General features: G+C 37.5%; 2 protein-coding genes across 4 annotated transcripts; one reads left to right on the top strand and one right to left on the bottom strand.

Moving 5' to 3' along the window:
• Window positions 1-9,897: 9,897 nt before the first annotated feature.
• Window positions 9,898-16,473, bottom strand: rhoua (ras homolog family member Ua). Its single transcript, XM_017464532.3, has 3 exons — window positions 15,969-16,473; window positions 14,639-14,697; window positions 9,898-12,873 (listed from the first exon to the last, which is right to left on the bottom strand). Exons 1-3 carry the CDS (start codon window positions 16,210-16,212, stop codon window positions 12,424-12,426), a joined length of 753 nt encoding a protein of 250 aa, XP_017320021.1. The 5' UTR covers window positions 16,213-16,473; the 3' UTR covers window positions 9,898-12,423.
• Window positions 14,499-20,951, top strand: pdcd2 (programmed cell death 2). 3 transcript variants are annotated; one of them, XM_047152564.2, is made up of 7 exons: window positions 14,499-14,741; window positions 18,086-18,194; window positions 19,607-19,846; window positions 19,966-20,100; window positions 20,151-20,269; window positions 20,452-20,565; window positions 20,674-20,943. In XM_047152564.2, the coding sequence occupies exons 1-7, from the start codon at window positions 14,733-14,735 to the stop codon at window positions 20,836-20,838; spliced, it is 891 nt and encodes a 296-aa protein (XP_047008520.1). In that variant the 5' UTR covers window positions 14,499-14,732; the 3' UTR covers window positions 20,839-20,943.
• The last annotated feature ends 297 nt before the right edge of the window (window positions 20,952-21,248 follow it).

Genomic DNA, 21,248 nt, shown 5'->3' with positions numbered 1-21,248 from the left:
AGCCTTCTTTGAGGCAGTGTCGCCTCCACAGTACTTCATGGTACACAGAGTTCACCATTGTTTCCAGCCCATCACTATTGGAAACAGACAGTCGGGAAGGCAGCGGGCAGAGCAAGAGGGCGAGTTGAAGAAGGGAGAACAGAGGGGGTGGGACTTGGCTCTTTTTTGATCACTCCAGTGTTCACTAAGCAGACACAAAAGGAGAGCCGCGATCATTCTGCATGTCTGCTGTGGGTCACTCTAAGCATTTAGGGGCCCTATGAGAACCCTAACACTGCTGATCATCAAACACTCAAATTTGAAGACAAGCAGCACTTATCCCTAACACTGAGTGGACATTGGTCACTTATTAGATCATCCTATTAAATTCATATATTTATTTTTTCATAAATTCATTAGAATGGGGGTAATGTTCAACCCACTCCAACACTGTACATGCTGTGTATTTCTTATAGTGATTTTAAATAAGTGTCAATTAAAACAATAAAAAATCATATACTTCTAAGAGAAAGCACAAACTTTCTAAATATATAATCAAACAAACATTAATCCAAAAAGACTATATTGGCCTTCCAGTGGGAACAATGCACCTTTGAACATCTAAACATTTGCTGGGTTAGACCTATTCTAGCTCAGGCATGTCCTCTCAATCTGACTCTCCACCCTACCACACAGTTTCTCTTCATTGTGCTTCTTTTAAACTTGGAGGTTCTAGCTGCTCTTGTGTCATTTCAGAAAGAAAAAACTTCATGATAAAGGAGTGCTGTGACAATATGCACAAGCTGAATACACATCTCTGTGGTATTCAAGTGGCTGTGGATTGAATGCTAATGAGGTGAGTGCAGCTGTCACATGGCAGCTTAGCAAGTCAATTGCATCAGCGATGACCCCACTGTGCCTTCATGGGGACCTTTTACTGATGGCAACTGTGCAGCTAAAAGAATTTGTGTGCAGTTCTGCAATAAAAGGTACTTTCATCTAAACCAGCACACTAGATCTCATGCTGGCCAATTTCTCTCATTAACCCAAATGTAAGATTTTGGAATAGTCAGAAAAGGTTTTTGCAGCCAGGAACCTTTTTTTAACTGTCAAAAATCCCATGGACCCCTTCAGTGTAGATTTATTTTATGAACAACTATATCCAACTATTCAAATATAAGGCTCTTTATTTAAGTTTGTAGATGAATGTTTTAGACATTTATTGAAGCTGTGGAGATTTTTCATTCCTGATCTTCATTTTTAAGAAAAGTGTAATTAGATTGTTGACATTATTTATAGAGCTACTTGTTTTTTTGGTTATTGAGGTTTGGATTAAACCCACTCAGGCAACAAGAACAGATTAAATACATATGGCAGTTATAATTGATAAATCTGGCCCCAACTGTACATGCTAAACAAAATATTGTTTAACATAACATCTTATCTTCGCGGCCTTAGTCTATTCACATTTTTAGACTCACTGACCATGTTTAGTTGGAATAATCCAGATAGAGTACAGATTTTCAGTCCTACAGATTTTTTGCACACATTAGTAATAAATATCCAAAGCATGACTGCACATTCACTGGAGACGTTTCTCAGCAACAAAAAACAGTCCTTTCATGTTTATTGACAGGCTCTAAAAACCCAATAATGCAAACCTAATCAAATCAGGTGCTCAGCAGTTCAGGTGTGGGGCATCAAATGCTTGGAGGAAAACTATAGATGTACTTTTAGGTCCCGCATACAGAACAGCTGTGATCACACAGTATCTATCTGAAAAACAGAATCTGTGATGGAATGAAGGGGCAGAAAGGAGAACAGCATATTTTTAATAATCACTTTATCAAAATTACTGAAAAATAAAGTGTCAGAATACTTCTGAAGAAGTATTCGCATATTGTCTTTTCTTTGAGAAATACACTCAAAAATGTGAAATACAGTAAATGTAATCAGCCTGTCTGAATATAATTTACTGAACTAGCACCAGACAGCATTTGGTTGAGATTTGCTTATGTTGACATATTGTCTGGCTGCTGGTCAAATCATTACATAATAGGTTTCTCAACACACTGAAGCTACAGATGTTTTTTCCTGCCTCAGTAACATTTCTGACTGGAACACAGATTTACCAGAATGTCTATTTCCGTAAGTCTAACAGAAAATTGTATGTGTGCAAATCCTCAATATCCTGTGTACATTAAAGTTGTGAAAGCTGTTTTTGTCCAGCTTTCACAACTGTCTGTTTTTGTTTCCTTATTTGTAAGTCACTTTGGATAAAAGCGTCTGCTAAATGAATAAATGTAAATGTAAATGTAAATGTCCCCTGCTGGGAAGAGTGTCGAACAAGCCATGTTGTTTTGTCTGTGCAAGCTAATTATAGTCATTTGTTTGCCTAAAAGCTGTGTGACTGCATGTGTGTGCCGAAAGAGAAGGTGCATGTATAACAGTGTAACATTTAAAATACTACATTAAAAGTCATACAAATGCTTACTGGAGATTACAGTTAGTATATTATTAATACACTTTATACCAGATTTTAGTAACCAACAGTGCTTGTTTATATGGTTCCTTGACTTCACACAAGTGGTCTTGCTGATTGACTTTCACTGCCTCGTTTTCATTTCATAACACAGCTGGCCCCACACAGACTGCTCTATTATCAGTGTAGATAACAGCAGCTACTCTTTTTCCCCTCACAAAAATATGCTGTATAAATACCGGATCTGGGCATGGCTGCATAAATGGAACACAACTGTGAAAAAAAGTACATGGGACCAATAGGATAAGAAAAGTCATGTGGAAAATAGCTGTTGGGTTCAAATTCCATTGCATGTGGGCTGTGATAAGACCATGACCCTATCTTTTGGGATTAGGACTTTTTAAACAAAAAGGAAGGTGTAAACTGGAGCCTTTTTTGAAATAATTCTGGTGAACTTCTTCCTGGTGTGAACTAATTTTGAGTGACACTCCAAGGAACAATCGTTTTACACACTCATTAAAAACAAACAAACAAATAAACAAACAAACAAAAAAACCCCAGACACATAAGAAGTTAAATGATACAGATTCTGTATATGATCTGCAAAAAATACTTTGACAAAATCATCTGTTTTAGAAGTCTTCTGCAAAGTGAGGCAGGGGTACAAATCAGAACCACTGTTCTTGATCATTGCATGATAAATGATCCCCCACACCCAAAAGACAAACAAACCAGCTGTATATCAGCAGATGCTACAGAATTCCAGCATGCAGAGGAGGAGCTGTGGTGCAGTCATGCCCTAACACTGACCAGAGCCTGCAATTCATCATCACGACATCACACAACTCAGATGAGGACTTCAGAGAGATAGAGATAGATAACAGGAGAAGAGTTTTAAAGTAGGAAGTATATTGTATACAAGAGGTAACTCAGTTTGATTCTGCAAAGTTAATTTGAACTTAACAAGTTATAATAGCAAACCATAATTATACTGCAAACCATTATTATATTTTATAAATGACCGTACTGAGTTAAGACCGAAGAAACTGGTTTAACTTACAACTGTGCGTTGTTTACAATTGAAGTAGACTGAAAAAGAGTCAAACCTGTAGGGTGTCCAATCTTATCCGGAAAGAGCCAGTGTGGGTGCAGGTTTTCATTCCAACCAAGCAGAAGCCACACCTGATAGTCTACTGAAAGCCAAGATCAACTGATTAAACAGGTGGAATCAGGGGTGGCTCCTGCTTGGTTGGAATGAAAACCTGCACCTACACCCGCCCTTTGCGGATAAGATTGGACACCCATGCTGTAGAGTATGGCAGAAGTGGCTGATATTAAAATAAAAAACTAAAATATTTTGAAAACAATGGTTGGCTTTAAAAGCAAAGCAGTTTCCCCCAGTGAAGGTGGTAAAATTTGGACTAATTTTTCTAAGCACTGTAGGCACAAGATTTAATTAATTCCCAAAAAACATGAGTATAGTTAAGGAGTGGCCTAAGACGTTCTTATTCTTATTTTTAGTTTTAGGTTTAGTAGTAGTAGTAGTAGTAGTAGTAATATTAATAGTAATACGTAGTACTATTGGTAGTAATCAGTGCAGTTACCAATATGATATCATATGATGTGAAACTGAACAACTTGGTAAATCTTGTTGTGATAAGCTAGTATTAATAATAACAGAATGCCTACTACAACATCTCTGGATAATTTGAAGGATCGTCGATGAGTTTACAAAGCTAACAGAAGTAAACAATTCCCTGATCCCACTGACCACAACAAACAAACAGGTGAGCAAACATTGGTAAATTTATTACATACATATATATATATATATATATATATATATATATATATATATATATATATATATATATATATATGTATATATACTATTATTATTAGCTATTGTTAGCTAAATATATAATTCATAACACTAGCATACTTCCTAAAATCTAGCACAATGTTAGGTTACCTATGGCCTTTTGTACCTTGCTAGACAAAAAGCAAATGTTGTGTAGCTGTGTGTCTTTTATGTCCAATGAGGATCCTACTCAGGCCATGAGCAGCAGGGTAGTCACATTATGTAATTTTCTGTGGGTGCAGATTAGTATTTTTGCCCAACCCTAGATTGTCACGCCAATAAACTCTTTTAGGTCTAACCCCGTCACCACACTGTAAAAGGTCTGGCTCCTGCCAAGAAAATCTCTAAACATTTAACAATCTATACATTCATAAAATATGTGAAATCATACATTATATTTTTACTAACATTTTCAACATGAATCAGTACTTAAGTAACCATATATTATTTTACATACAAAAACACATTAAACATATTAAAAGGTTGCAGAGAGTGTCAACTGATTCCATAGTATAAGTGTATCCAGATATTCTTGTGAAAAAGCGTGAGTCACCATTTCCAGAAAAACACTTGCTGCTTTCACATTGTGTCAGCAGAGAAAAGATGAAAAAAAGACAGAGTGTGTGGAGGAGTGACAGAGTCCTGGAGCTGAGCCAAGCATGAGCTGGGTGAGAGCAGGGGATTCCAGAGTTCCACCAAAACAAAATATACCAAATCAAGCGCACAGAAGAGGATGACAAGTAATATACAAAGTATAGTTTAAGACTAGTTTACACATCTGTTTTATTTATTATTTATTCATTTATTCATCTTCAGTAACCACTTTATCCTTATCGCACAACAATAAAGTTGAGTCTGCTCTATATAACTGTTGTCCATCACAGACACCTGATAACCCTGATGTTAAATGTTCTTCTTCAAAGAGAAACAAAGAGATGTTTGGCTGTACCTACAGCAGAGTCTATCCCAAGTGGATATGACAAGTGGCAGTGAGCAGAAGGATCATTTTTCAAACTGGGATCTGTTGTCTTTAGTTGAACAATGACCGAAACAGAAACAGAAGCTAGGGTCAGCAGAGATGGACAGCCTTGACAAAAGGCTTGCACTGCTCAATGCAACAAACTCGAGATAGATTTGCAAACAGCTGTGTGTTTGGATGCTTGGCAAATGGTTTGTTTAAGGCTAGCTCTGCCTAATTGGAGGAATGCCTGATCTTGAATTTATCCCCCCCCCCCACACACACAGACAGACATTGACCATATTGCTGTCTCTGATAGCCATATTCACACTGATTCTCAGATTTCAGAAACTTACTAAACTTACTTGTACATGAGAGGTTTTACTTGTACACAGAGCTCAAGCCAGAGAGAAAGTAATTTTCTCACCAGATCACTTATATAGGTGTAGTAACAAGACTATTGTTTTATAAAGCAGATTTTAGCTGTCTACTTAATATAACATCCATCCATCCATTTTCCATACCATATCTTACACAGAGTTGTAGGGGGAGTCTGGAGCCTTTCCCAGGGAACTTGGGACACAAGGTGGAGGACACTCTGGACGGGGTGCCAACCCATCGTAGGGCGCAATCGTACACACTTTGGGCAATGTGTGCTGTGACTGCAAGAATGCTTGCTACATCACACTGACAAGGCTGCAAAGTTACTTTGCAATCAGAAAATGGATAACTGCTATGAGTCAGATACATTGTCAAACATGTTTATTTGTTAAATTGTCTGGCCAGTAATGCAGTCAGGGTGTTTTTGCATATATAGCAATTGAATATATTTAAACATATTGTGACTATATTCCTAAATATAAGTAAGGAATTAAAACATGATGGAACATGATGATATAGGAAACTAATCAATGACAGGGTAATGGGATGTTACAACTGCAAAAAGGGTAAGTATTATAACTATGCTGGCTGGTCTTATAGTTGTATATGTACAAATTTTTGAGAGACCTTGTTATAGATACGACAGCAATTTACCAGCAATTAAATTTTTTCCTTAATTAAGGAATGATAAGTAATACCTTTTTATCCATTTATATTACATTGTTGCGGAATGCCTATGAAACAACTTGGTTGCTGTTATAACAGTTGTAAAAAAATGTTTTTCTCTCTTGACGTTAATAAGACAAAAAAAAAAAAAGTACGTCATATTATTAAGAAACCCGGAAAACACAAACTCTTCAATCCTGAAGACTCTCCTGTGGTAGAAAACATAAAGGATGAACTTTACCTCTGACTGTTACAAAGAACTGGAGAGTTCTTACATAACTGTTTACTAAATATCTCCTCACAGAAAACCTCACCATATTTACAATTACGTACTTTTTAAAATAGTTTTTATTTATTTTGAAAGTTCATGTATGTTGAGGGTCTACCATATAAGTCCCTGTTAATGAGTTGTTGCAATAAAAATGTATATTAGAACAGGCACATTAGTATAAACGTGTGATTTGAATTATAGCCATAATTGTGGTACTCAATTGTCATAATTGTGGTACTCAATACTGATTAGCCATAACATTAAACCACTTGCATAATATTGTGCTGTCAAAAAAAAGTCTGACCTGTTTAGGCATAGACTCCACAAGACCTCTGAAGGTGTGCTGTGGTATCTGGCACCAAGATGTTAGCAGATACAAGGTGGGGCCTCCATGGATCGTACTTGTTTGTCCAGTGCACATCCCACAGATGCTCAGATTGAGATCTGGGGAATTTGAAGGCCAAGTCAACACCTTGAACACTTTATTATGTCCCTCAAACCAAACTTGAAAATTTTTTGCAGTGTGGCAGGGTGCATTATCCTGCTGAAAGTAGCCACTCGCATTAGGGAATACCGTTGCCATGATGAGGGAATACTTGGTCTACAACCATGTTTAGGTAGGTGGTACGTGTCACAGTAACATCCACATGAATGCCATGACACAAGGTTTCCCAGCACAATATTGCCCAGAGCATCACATGCCTCCGCTGGCTTGCCTTCTTCCCATAGTGCATTCTGGTGCCATCTCTTCCCCAGGTAAGCGATGGACACATACACCAGCCGTCCACATGATGTAATAGAAAACATGACTCATCAGACCAGGCCATTTAATCTGTCAGCTTCAGAGATATAATAAAGACTGTGATGCCTTGTGTTTTTAATTTATTCGCTTTGTTATAATCCAACAGAATTCTTATGTACTTGCTCATCCCCATTCCTGTTGCTGCTCATCACTGCACATTTTAAAATTATGCCTGCCTGTAGTTAGTATAAGACTTGATCTAGTTTTCTATCCTTTCTGTCATATATGAAGTCCACAACAGTTATACAGTGTAAATGTGTTACACAGTGGATTTGTTCACAACTGAACCTTTAGACACATCATGCAGTGCTGTTTACAGTGCTTAGAAATCAGTACACAGGGTGCTAATAATTCTGTTAAAGCATAATTTGTTCCAGATACACTTACAGATGTGGAGAGCTGTCTCTGCAGTAGTGTCCAGGCTGCATTCGTATTACAGCTTAAGATAATTCATACAATGTTCTTCTCAATGCAACTTATTGCAGAGAACTGCAGGGATTTTTTTGCATTTCAGGAAATTGACTCATGAAAAGGTGGTTGATAAAAAGATGTCAAGGAAAGTGAAGAAATGGGAAGTGCAGGATGTGGTTATCAAATACTATGAAAGTCCTGGACCAAATTAAGTTGATTGTGGTTAAAAGTGCTGGTCTTCTGATGAGAACTTTACAGATGGCCTGTTACAAATTTTCTGAACACCTCCCTGTACACACACATATATACACACACACACACACACACACATTCAAGTGACCTTTGAGTAACCAACTTTAAATGCTGTAGGGTGGCCGGGGGTGGGGGAGGTTGAAGGGGAAAGAAATTAATTTGATCTTTTATTTTATTTTATTTATTTATTTATACATTTTGTGTAAACCTTAACCCAATGTTCTTCAGTACATAGCTCATACATTTCAGTCTGAATCCAGAACTTAATTAATCAATCAACTGGAAACCAAGTCAGAGGATGTGTTTTTTATTTACTTTTAAAAAAAATCTAGGTGTAACAGGGCAGTTCAGTCAACATTAAAAACATCTTTGACTTCTGGCTGAGGATGACAAAGATTCTTTACATCTTAATAACTGCAGTATTACACTAATTCAAAGCAAGAACCTAATAGAATCTAGAAGAATAATTGAATGCTTAAGTGACTCACATCTATGCATGCTTGCATAAAATGTCAATTCTTTAACTCAATTTAAAAGGATTAAATGTCAAAAAGATTTTTGCTAGTTCTACTGTGGCATTAAATATCATGTAACATTATTTCGTTCCATAAATGTGTCGTTAACTCAGAAATAGTCACCAGAAACCACAACATAAATGAAATTTAAGTGTATCAATGTAGTGTGTACGACATCCCCTCCAACATATAATAATAAATAAATAAATAAATAAATAAATAAACAGTTTGCTGTTAGGATTACAGTGCCCTCCAATAATATTGGCACCCTTTGTAAATATGAGTAAAGAAGGCTGTTAAAAATTGTCTTTCATTGTTTAAAGTTTTCATCTTTTGTTATAAAAATCACAAAAATACTCTGCTCTCATTGACATCAAATAATTGAAAACAAAACACAAGCTTATCCAAAAAATATCTTTATTAAATATAGGCATGCAACGATTATTGGCACCCTTTTAGTCAATACTTTGTGCTACCTCTGTTTGCCAAGATAACAGCTCCGAGTCTTCTCCTATAATGCCTGATGAGGTTGGAGAATACATGGCAAGGGATCTGAGACCATTCCTCCATACAGAATCTCTCCAGATCCTTCACATTTCGAGGTCCACGCTGGTTGACTCTCCTCTTCAGTTCACCCCACAGGTTTTCTATGGGGTTCAAGTCAGGGGACTGGGATGGCCATGGCAGGATGTTGATTTTGTGGTCAATAAACCATTTTTATGTTGATTTTGATGTGTGTTTTTTATCATTGTCCTGCTGGAAGATCCAACCGCTGCCCGTTTTAAGCTTTCTGGCAGAGGCAGTCAGGTTTTCATTTAATATCTGTTGATATTTGATAGAGTCCATGATGCCATGCATCCTAAGAAAATGTCCAGGTCTTCTGGCAGAAAAACAGCCCCAAAACATTAAAGAGCCACCACCATATTTACCATGGGCATGAGGTACTTTTCCCTATGGCAACCACTCTGTGTGTGTCAAAACCACCTCTGGTGTTTATTGCCAAAAAGCTGTATTGGGTTTCATCTGACCATAGAACCCGATCCCATTTGAAGTTCCAGTAGTATCTGGCAAACTGAAACTGATGCTTGAGTTTGTTTTTGGATGAGAGTAGAGGCTTGTTTATTAAAACCCTTCCAAACAACTTGTGGTGATGTAGGTGACTTTGGATTGTAGTTTTGGAGACTTTCTGACCCCAAGACACAACTGACTTCTACAATTGTCCATCAATATTCAGGAAGGAGTAAACATCAGGTGAACTATAATTAACTGTATAATTAATATATAATTAACATAGACAAAATGGATTCTTCAGTCATTAGTAGATATTTTGCATCTTTATTTTACAAAGGATAGCAATCTATATACAATTCTCTCATCTCATGTCCCACTGGGTCATGACCAGGTCCTGAGAATATTTTCATCTACTGTAAATCTTACAACATCTTGCAACAAGATCATTACCATAAAAATAAACAGTTCACAATGTTGTAAGCAATTTGACAATAAAGAAATTGGCCCAGCAAATGCAAACTGACATTATTCTTTTACCAATCAACATTTAGTTTGATTCAATTAAAAGATTAGCAAAATGCCAGTGTCAAACACAGTTCATACATTATGTGACTTATCAATTACATTTGAAACATGCTGACTGAAATGTACCAACTATTGTGTTCAAAAATATTTTAACAGCACCTTTATTTCCAGTTGTATGTGTGTTCAATGAGCATTCTCTTTCACATGTACAGTTACACTATTCGGTTTTTCACATTCTGAAAGCCAATAACTCCATCTCTCCACATTCATTTACACTCTTATGGATGGTAGACATGAGGAGCTATCTTTGTTTTTTTGGTATATGAAGGCAACCTTCAAAGAGACATCAGTTTCAGGTCATTGCTGATACAAGCATGTTGGGAAGGGCAGGCTTATTGATACTCCAGTGTCTACCACTGCTTATCTTGTGAAACTTTAACCTCTCTATTCAGTGCCACTCCATTTTCACTTGCTCATGTCCTGTTTCAGCAGGTGACTTTTCCAGTTCATTCTACATGGGTGAACCTGATCAATTATTTACCCAAGGATAAAGCTCTAGTTTACCACAACTGGGGAAATGTTGAGCAATAAATGATGCTAGTGCTTAATAACTGTGGTGTCTTTCATGACTTCAGATTGAGATGTCTCAAACGGAGACAAGGCACAAAATTATATTGATTTCTTTTCACAGACATTTTAATGCCTACAAGTCATGGAGTCTGATTCCTAATAAACAATGGCACTTTTATTATTAATTAATGTAATGGCCAATGTTATTAGGTATTAATATGACTTTTTTTTAAATAAAATAAATCATAAGTTTTTCTGTGATATATAAAGTTTAATAGCAGGTAAGTAATATTACCTGCTAGGGTCACCTGTTCTACACTAATTAAACAAAATATGTATGATACAGTTTTACCTGAGCTATAAAGAAACCATTTTGGACAATTCTCTACATACTTTATCACATTTTACGTATATATCTTATAATTTCAGGCTACTTATACACTTTAATATACCACTTTCATAGTTTCATGGTTGCTGGATTGCTGTATGGAATTTATAAAAAACTGATATTTTTTATGGAAATGAACATAAAAATACAGAAACTGCAAATAAAACACACTGCATATAACTATACTGATTTAAAAAATTGATCAGCATTATCAAAGCTTTCTGAAACTTACAGCTCTAGGTGATATTGAGCTGTAATTTCAAGGGAAACTCCTGCATTCAACACTAACCCATATTCTACACCTTAACTTCATGACAGATAAACAGCCAATGTCTAGGGACAAAGAAAGCAAACACTGTTTTTCTATGTCAAGCACCTCTCACATGAGTGAACATGCAGTACTTACACAAATTTTAACTAGACTGTTTAATACTCACTTACTGACCATGACCTCATGGTATGTTTTGAATGGAAGCTCTGGATTAAGTCATAAAATAAACAACTTTTTTTTTTTGTTCAGCTATTTTTTGAACTGGGCTGTCCTTCAATTTGACAGATCGCTGAAAACAAACCGATGTCAAACTACTGATAGAGCACCAGAATATCTATTTGGTTTTGACAGATAGGGACTTATCACTTTAGTAACCCTTGACTGAAACAGGCCTTGGCAGCTTTCCAACAGGAAATCACAATACTCCAGCTCGAGGAAAGCTGTTCGTCCAGGTATCTTAATTAAGATTTAGAAACAAATTTATGTTGTAAAAGAAGGACAGCGCATACATATTGGTGGACTATAAATATTACTGTCCTCTATCCGGGACCACCCAAATGGTCTTTGTTATTTCACAGTGTAGACTGAGTAGTCTGAATTTCAAAAAGAGAAACTTCAGGAACATTGTATTTCGTTAGTGTTAGAGAGGATCTGCTGCATAATAAAACACCAATGTTAAATTAACTGCACCTGCAATGATGATTTTAAGAGAAAGGTATTCAGTGCTATATTGCATGTGGCTCTCCTTTGCAATGCTATATTGCAAGTTTGCTTCTTCTTGCTCTCTGTTCTTCAGACTGGCTGGAGCAGGAACATGAAACTAGACACGAGCGACTCATTTCAAGAGTCAACTTTGCATTTTCCACTGTAAAGGAGGGATTAGTAAAGGAGGGTAGTTAATGTTTATAGAATCTTGTCATTTCACTTATCCTGTTCTTCTGCACTGTGCCCCATCAAATTTTAATATAATTTTAATCTCTGTTCATATATTATTCCAGCAACCCTAAAGCCATCAGTTTGGTCTTACAGTCCATACTTAAAACCTCCAAGGGAAGGTTTTTGAATATCCCTCTTATCCCTCTATGCCAAACAGCAGTATTTCCTCCACCACGATTTGGAGAGTGTCCTCATCTTATTGGGTGTGCGTTTCATCAACCTCTGCTGCTGGCTGTCTATGTTCTGAATGCTGGCTAGTATCGCTGCATCGAACACCTCCTTCAGGTTCTTCTGTGTAAGTGCTGAGCACTCCATATAAGACACAGCACGCACCTCCTCAGCACACACACAGGCCTCTTGTGGCTCCACTGGACGTTCTCTGTACTTGGCCAGCTGGATGAGAATGTTGACGTCCTGCCGGAGGTCAGCCTGGGTGCCCACTAGCAAGATGGGGGTGCGTGGACAGTGCCGTCGGATCTCAGGCACCCACTTTTCCCTGACATTCTGGAACGAGGATGGTGTGACAACACTGAAGCACAACAGGAAGACGTCAGCGTTGGTGTAGCACAGAGGTCGCAGTTTATCAAACTCATCCTGAATGGAAAATATAGAAAAGATCTGTTAAGGCCATCAAATCTACCAGTTGACAGCCTTGAATAATAACAGAGGTGGGAAATTACTTCTTTTTAGAGCGTTTGTTTCATCAGATACTGCTGAATAAAATCTACACCACTGAACAAACTCCTTGGGAATCCATAAAATACTGACACTTGTATTTTGGTGCTCTGAATTTACACCTTATTCTCACAGTTTATAAGTTTGATACTGCTGGGACCAAGACATCTGGTTTACTCCATATCTCCATATACTCCTAAACAAACCAACAAACTGGAATTTTTATCTCATCTTACTTCACACTCCAGTCTAGTACATATTTATGGTAATGAATAACTACACAATGGTAATGAATTTTTTAGTTGTTTTCAATTTAATTCCAATTATTCATTCAACGAGTGAGTCTCTGAGAATCTGTGAATTCCCCACGTGAAATAGCCTTTTTGGGAAGGCATAAAACAAACAAAGCTTGGTAAGCTTTTTTTAAAAATTTTTTTTTAAAAAAAAACAGAAAGAAATACCGTAAATGCCGTAAGCATGATTAACCTTTAAACATATTTTCCATTAACATTAATCAACATACTTATCTGCTGTAATGTGTCTAATTTTTTTTTCAAGTGGCAAGATGAAAAGTAGCAAATACCTATCTTGACTTTATTTATACAGACCTGTGATGTCAACCAGCACTGAAGATAAAGTCTAACAAAATACTGTCGTTTATTAACACAGTTTTCCAACACTTTCACTTTTCCTCATAAACTTTTGGATAGGAACTAGTTCATATGCCAAAAGCCATTTCCTTTAAACTCAGTTAACGGGGAACTTCTCACCACAAGGGAAAAACCTTCATCATTCATACCAGTTAAGCACTTTTTTAAAAGTTAGTTATAAAGTTAATTACTGTGGCTGCAGTGACTAATAAAACTGACATTTCCTTAGCTGGTTTGCAGATGGCAATATAATATTGTATTTACCTGTTTACTTGACAAATAAAAACACAAGACAGTGTACTGTGTCTAAATGAGTCTGCTAAAACTCAGACGTCTTTAGATAAATGACATTATATTAGATGTTTATAAATAACAATGTTCAATCAAATTTCTCTATCAAGACAGCAATGCTGCTCCATGTTCTCTTGGCATACGTCCCTGCTCACTCTTTCCCCAGCCGGCTTGGCTCCTTAAAAACACACTGGTCTCACGTTTCCACTGACTAGCCCCAGCTGTGCCTCAACCGAAAGTAGGCCTCCTTTTTCCCGGATCACGAATAATTTATCACAATTACAGAGCTTCCTATTTGCAGTCCCCTAGAGCTGGTTCTTCCCTCATACACTGCTATATACAGTATTTGACTGATATAACATTATTTATTTTATTCCCTCAGGAGGAAGCAGTAAATCAACACTGGTGAACTTTACAAAAACTCTGTATCATGAATCAGCAAAAAAATCTGAGCAATTCATTACACGTTACTCACTTGGCTTTATTCTACTCACACTCAGTCATGACCAATTAAAAACATGACTGATGTTCTAACACTTTTTCACTTCCTCTACATATTCACAGAATAAAACAACTACTTTAGAAGTGTACAGAAACAAAATTAGAGCTAAAGTCAGCACTCTTGCATAAACAATGTATCATAGGTTTACACCATGACAGGATCCAGAGGGTACAGAGACAGAAGCTGCCTGTCCTTAAAGTGCATGTGTGAGGTGATGTGATCAGAGGAATGCTGCACTGACCTGGCCTGCAGTGTCACACATCTGGAGTTTCACAGGCTTCCCATCAACAGCAACGACCGCTGCAGAGAAAAACACAACCAAATCAGAGATCAACATGTGTCTGGTAGGACTTCCTTCCTCTCTCACCTACACTGGTATGGTAATAGCAATGGACTGAAAACCCATTATGGAGTTTTCAATACACACACGTACTGTGCCCATCTAATTGACCTAATCTTATAATTCCTTTCAGTGTCCGAGAAAAGTGTTTTTTTAAATTTATTTTTTATTTTTATTTTTTTACAAGGTACATGTAATGTCAACATATGCTCAAAGTTACAACAATTATGTACACTATATGGCCAAAAATATGTGGACACCTGATCATTACACCCATACATGCTTGTTGAACATCCAGATCCAAAACAGTTGGCATTAATATGGAGTTGGTCCTCTGCACCTTTTTGGAAGGGCTTTAAACTAAATTTTGGAAAGTGACTGTTGGGATTTGCCCATTCAGCCACAAGAGCGTTAGAGATGTCAGGCACTGATGCCGAGAAAGAAATCCTGGGTTGAGGTTGGGGCTCTGTACAGGTCACTCGATTTCTTCCACACCTACCATGGAAAACCATGTCTTTATGGACCTCGCTTTGCACACAGGGGCACTGTCATGCTGGAACAGGTTTGTACTGGTCTCCTTGGCGCTGATGAAGGGAAATCTTAATGCTACAGCATATAAAAACTTTCCATACCATTGTATGCGTCCAACTTTGTGGCAACAGTTTTGGAAAGACCCACATATGGATGTGATGGTCAGGGGTCTACATATTTTTGGACATATAGCATACTAGACATAAAGGTAAAAAAACATTCACGTTTCAGTGTGAAAGATAGATATATAACAGTGACATGTACAGGTACTTTTTTGTACCTTTTTTCATATTAGGGTGCTACATAATAAACTAGCTGATTTATTGATCGACTGACTGATTGGCTATTTACTTGTCAGATCATATTAAAGATCTTTCTTTAGAAGATCTTTGCAAGGTGGAATTAATGAGTTTGGACTTCCATGTGAAAATATATAACAGTGACAACACCAAGTACCTTTGCTCCCTGGGGTTGTTGATAAATTAGTTAGAAAATATTCTTATTGAATCTGCTCAGTTTTGATCGACTGATTTATATTTGTTTATTTACAGAACCTATTCAAGATCTTTCCCAAGCACAAGTTGATAAAACGCTTCAAATGATTGAATGTACTGTAGTCTATCTCAGTGAGAGGCAAGTCAGTAAGTGTTGCAGAACACTTAATAAATATCAGTGTTTATTTAATGCTCTTATTAGTTACCTGAAAAGTTATCAAAAGCTGTTGGAACATACTCCGTGGGGTAGCCGTTGGTGGTGTAACTGATGATCAGACTTGTTTTACCAACAGCTCCGTCTCCAACCAGCACACACTTCACCCTGCGCTCCGGCGCCGAGCCCCAGCGGCTCCTTTTCGCCACATCTTTACCCCTGAATCTGCGCGGTGGTACCGGTGGCACTAAAGAGCCTGACACGGGTTTATACTCCCCAACACCCTGCGGAGGCATCGCTGCACACAGACAGCCCGACACTGTTAGGCTAACCCTGATTTCTCCGGTCCATATGCGTTCATGCTTACCCGCAGTCTGTGATGAGATATCTCTGTCGTGAACGCGAAAGTAATATCCATATGCAAATATATCTATATATATATATATTCCAGTTAAATAAAGTGCAGTTAATTTTAGGCACGCCTAAAAGCGAGCAAAGTGTGTACGGCACAGATGCAAACTTGGATTTAGTTTTGGAACGAGGATGGCGGGGGTCCACTCCTCCTCTCCTCGACCATGTGATTCAGCCTCATCGCTGTACTCCAGTAGGATGACATCATCGAGCGCGCGTACACACACACACACACACACACACACACACACACACACACACACATAGCATAAGAGAATATGCTTAAGATGACGTACACTTCACATGCACTTTACTATGTGGCTTTCAGTGGATACAGAATCATTTCTATTCTCCTTGCGTGTAGGATTTTGTAGAGTGAATTGTGCTGAGTTCGTTAAGCATAAACCGTAGTGTAAATGGTAACAACGCTGATTCTAATTATATGTACTATAGTTATATTAATTCAGTAATAGGTATATAACATAGACTTAATGGCATAAAAACCACTTTTTTTCTGATGTCACTATCCCATTAGAATATACGAGCTTGATATTGTACAGAAAGATACGCTCAATCATGCCATCTAGAGGATATTCATGGTTTATTTGTGTTTTGTCTTCAAAGTTTTTATTTAAGTGATTGGGTTTCTCATTATAAAACACTGTCAAAACATAGTGGAAATACATAAATTAAACATTAACATCACCGTATTTGTTTTTAATCAACTACAAATAAAGCGTTTGCTGACTTTATGATCATCACTGACTATCCATTCGAAGCGTGGTAGTGTTTCCTGCACATTTCATATAGTCACATAATTTTTTTTTTACTGGTGGAGCAGACGCAAATCCAACAGCCAATCAAAATTGTCGTAGGCGGGGTTACATGTGTTAGCTCCTCCCCAAGTATTACCTCATTCTGTCTTGTTTTTTAACTAGCTTAACAAAAAATAATTTTGTATTATAGTGAATTTGTCATATGGAATTGCAAGTTCTACCTGCAAAAACAATAAATGTAGATAAGCAAGAATTAGAGTCAATGTAAGTCAATGGTATTTAACTAGTACGAATATGTCACCCACTGGTTTATTGAAATATAGACCAGATATTATGATTACTGAATATTGCAATGTAGATGTCTGGGGTTGGAATAAAAAAATCATGCAAATATGCCGAATTTGAGTTTTTAGTAATCTGAGTTACTTATAGTGCTTGTCAGAAGACAATACTCATCATTTCGCGCTTTGCATGTGTTTTCCTGTGTACTTTCGTTATTTTTCTTTTCTTTGCACTAAAATCTGTTAGACTGGTTTATCACGCACACAATAGGGTATCTAATCCCTAAACCAGTATCTCCGTCGTTATAATAAAATTTACGATAAGAACTGAATGTACCTTTACAGCTCGCATTTTGAATCAAAATCTGTTTGGGACCGCAACAGCGCGGCCACTTTTCACCACGTCTTCTGTTTCACCCGAACTTTATTACGGACACGCACAAGAGAGCACATCGTGCTGAATAGTTATCTGATGCTGTAGATTGAATTTGGCACAGATGTCTGGAAGCTGTATTGACTCAGAAAGAGAAACTGGGGTTGTGTTGGGCTTTTTAGAGGAGGCAGAGCCTTGGCAGCTCGCTAGCGCTCAGTTTCCCAGTAAAGTCGGCGGGAGGCCCGCCTGGCTGAGCCAGCTGAATTTACCAAGCGTCGCCGAGCTCGTGTGTGAGAAATGCCAGCTTCCGACAGTATTTCTTTTACAGGTTTATGCTCCTATTGTCGGACAAGAGCGGAGTTTTCACAGGACACTGTATGTATTCTGCTGCAAGACACCTGCGTGCTACACTGCAAACGACAACCGGTGTTGTAAAGGTAATGTTACTTTGACAGACTGGAACACGGTACAGCTTTAAAAAAAATGGTGACAGCAAATATTGTTAGAAACAAAACCACAGAAGAACCAACCACCATGTAGATGCCTGCTGAAAAAAAGAAACCCACATAGAATTTGTAATGGTTATACTGGGATTGTATTGTTTTAATGGAAACTATAATGGTTATAGTGGGATTTTATTGGTGTTAATGGAAATTGTAATGGTACCTATGGGTCTCAACAGGTAATTTGTTGCCTTCTAGTGGTGGCATGTTATGTCTAGTGGATACCATTAAGGAGCAGTAATGGTTTAAATGGTTAGCTGATTGTTTGTAATAGTATTTGTAGGGGTTTCAGCAGAGATGGTTCTTTAACAAAACAGTAATTTTGATATAAATGGACCATTACCATTTTCAAGTGAGTGATTTTATTTTATTTTTTTTTTTACTGTTGGTCGTTCTCTTGCCGAAATTGTTTGATTAAATATTTACCATCTAAACTCCACAACTTTGCACTGCATTCATGTGGCATCGTTGTAAAGATGGGGTTATCAAATCTGCACACCTAACACAACTATTCAAATATTAGACTCATTGTTCAGTCCCTTTTTTTGTCCAGGATTTTGTGATCGCAGAAATGAACGCAAAATCAAGCAAACTCTGCAGTATTCAGAGGAGCTTGCAATTTTTCAAAATTGCTGTAGTTGTTTTTTTTCTTCTTCAGATTTTGGCCAAGGTGAGTCATGTGATGTCATTACAACTCACATTTAGCCAAAGCCCTCTTCAATTCATGTGCGTCGAACATGAGTACAGCTAATTTACCATTCACCAACAAACATCACTGCGAAAGACAGTGCAAAACAATTTCATGCAATTGCAATTTCACCAATTCACGTAGTTTTTCACAAAAATGCACAAAAAAACAAATAAAATTTTAAAAAAGCCACAGCAAAAATAAAGCATTTTTGTCCACAGAAATCACAAAAAAACTTGAAAATCCTGTACAGACTGATTTCTTAAATATGTATAGTAATAATGGATAGCTGGATAACATCCCCCCCCCCACAGTTTTTATTAAAAACTGTCATTAGATTTAAGTTGACACTGTACACATACTTATATTTCAGTTTAGGTATGAATTAATTAAGCCCATACAATTCAAGTGACTATTCAGATAGGGTTATGAGAACCAACTATAGCTCAATGTCAAATATATCAAATAAGTTTGATAATGAAGGATTTCCAGCACTGTAATAAAATGTAAAAATCGCAGACCCCTGGCTATGCTTCCTGGACCCCACTTTGAGAATCATGGGTACACTTTTTAAAAGTGTGTATTAATTCAGTTGAGTCATTGACATATTCTGATCTTATGTAGGTTGTCATAAAATGATGATTGTCTTTTTCTTCAGTGTATAGAAGCCAGTTACCAAGGAAAAATGACTTCTACCCATATGACCCTCCCCCTGATGAAGAGCCAGCCACCAGTGCAGATGACAAGCGTGTACTAGGATCAGGAGTGAAACTGTGCAGGCTATGTGGCTGTGCCGGACACAAAGCATGTTCCCGCTGCCACACAGTCACATACTGCAGCAAAGAGCATCAGGCCATAGACTGGAAAAAACAGCACAAGAAAGAATGCAATAATGAATGTGAGTGTTGAAAGATGATCACACTCCATGAATTGAAATCTTGTATCCACTCCATACAAAGACAACCATTACAATTAACCTTGTGGGTTTTTTTTTTTTTTTTACATTTTGACCAACAGCATCCTCTGTTTCTGATGCTGTAAATATGTTTCTGTTTCCTGAGTGGGAGTTGGTAACAGAACCTGAAGAACTCCCAGCAAAGGATGACAAGCCATCTTCAGATTCATTGGAACAAGCAAATATTGTGTCTTCAGGTAATTAAAAAAAACATTTTTAAATCTGGACAATTGAGATTTGGTTGCAGTGATGATCTCTTCCACAGATTTGGAGGAGAGCGAGTTAGAGTCCATGGCCCTCCATGAATCACAGGACAGTAAAATGTTTCAGAAATTTAAGGAGTGCATAGCTGCAGAGCCACATCAGGTCAGTGGTAATTAAGAATATAGTCTATGTATGGAATACAGATCATAGCTCAGCAGGACACATTTCAGCATACCCTGGGGCACAGAAGTTCAGAAAGCAAGAACTGACAAACACGTGCTTAAAAAAAACCCTAGCTGAGTTTGTCATTTTTTTTGTTTGCTTTTTTTTTAAAAAAAAAAAAGGTCTTACGTTATCGCAGACAAGGATCTCCACTTTGGGTGTCATCTGAACATGTGCCCAGTAAAGAAGCCATTCCAAAATGCCTATGTGGCACCAACAGAGTCTTTGAATTTCAGGTAATTGACAATATTAGTTTTGCTTTATATTGCATGATACAGCTCCATAAGCAAGCATGCAATTTTATTATACATAATGAACTAAGGTGGAATATGTATTCATTTTAGATCATGCCTCAGTTGCTTAACCACCTAAAGGTGGACAGGACAGATGCCAGCATAGACTGGGGGACACTGGCCATATATACATGTGCTGCCAGCTGTGACCAAGGCAACAACTATTCAGCCGAATTCATCTGGAAACAAGACTTCTCAGCGGATCAGACAGTTTAACTTCTACATAATAGTATATAATGGTTATGGCAGTGTTACTTGCCAGTTTTCAATGTGCTGGAAAGTTAAAAATAAATAAATAAATGAATGAATAAATAAATAAATCTTTACACTACCATAGAATTAAGCATCTCAAGGAAGGGGTGCTGAAGTGTCTCACTAAATTAATAAACAGGTTGGTTAAAGTACTGAGCAGAGATCCATCTGTCTTCTATACCAGTTATCCTCTACAGGGTCACAGGGAAACCTGGAGCCTATCCCAGGGAGCATCGGGCACAAGGCAGGTTACACGCTGGACAGGGTGCCAATCCATCACAGGGCACACTCACATACACTACAGACACTTTGGACTTGTCAATCAGCCCATCATGCATGTCTTTGGACTGGGGGAGGAAACTGGAGTTACTGAG

Source organism: Ictalurus punctatus, chromosome 3 (assembly GCF_001660625.3).
Source record: "Ictalurus punctatus breed USDA103 chromosome 3, Coco_2.0, whole genome shotgun sequence".
Lineage (NCBI taxonomy): Eukaryota > Metazoa > Chordata > Actinopteri > Siluriformes > Ictaluridae > Ictalurus > Ictalurus punctatus.
This window is presented reverse-complemented; position numbering and strand designations above follow the sequence as displayed.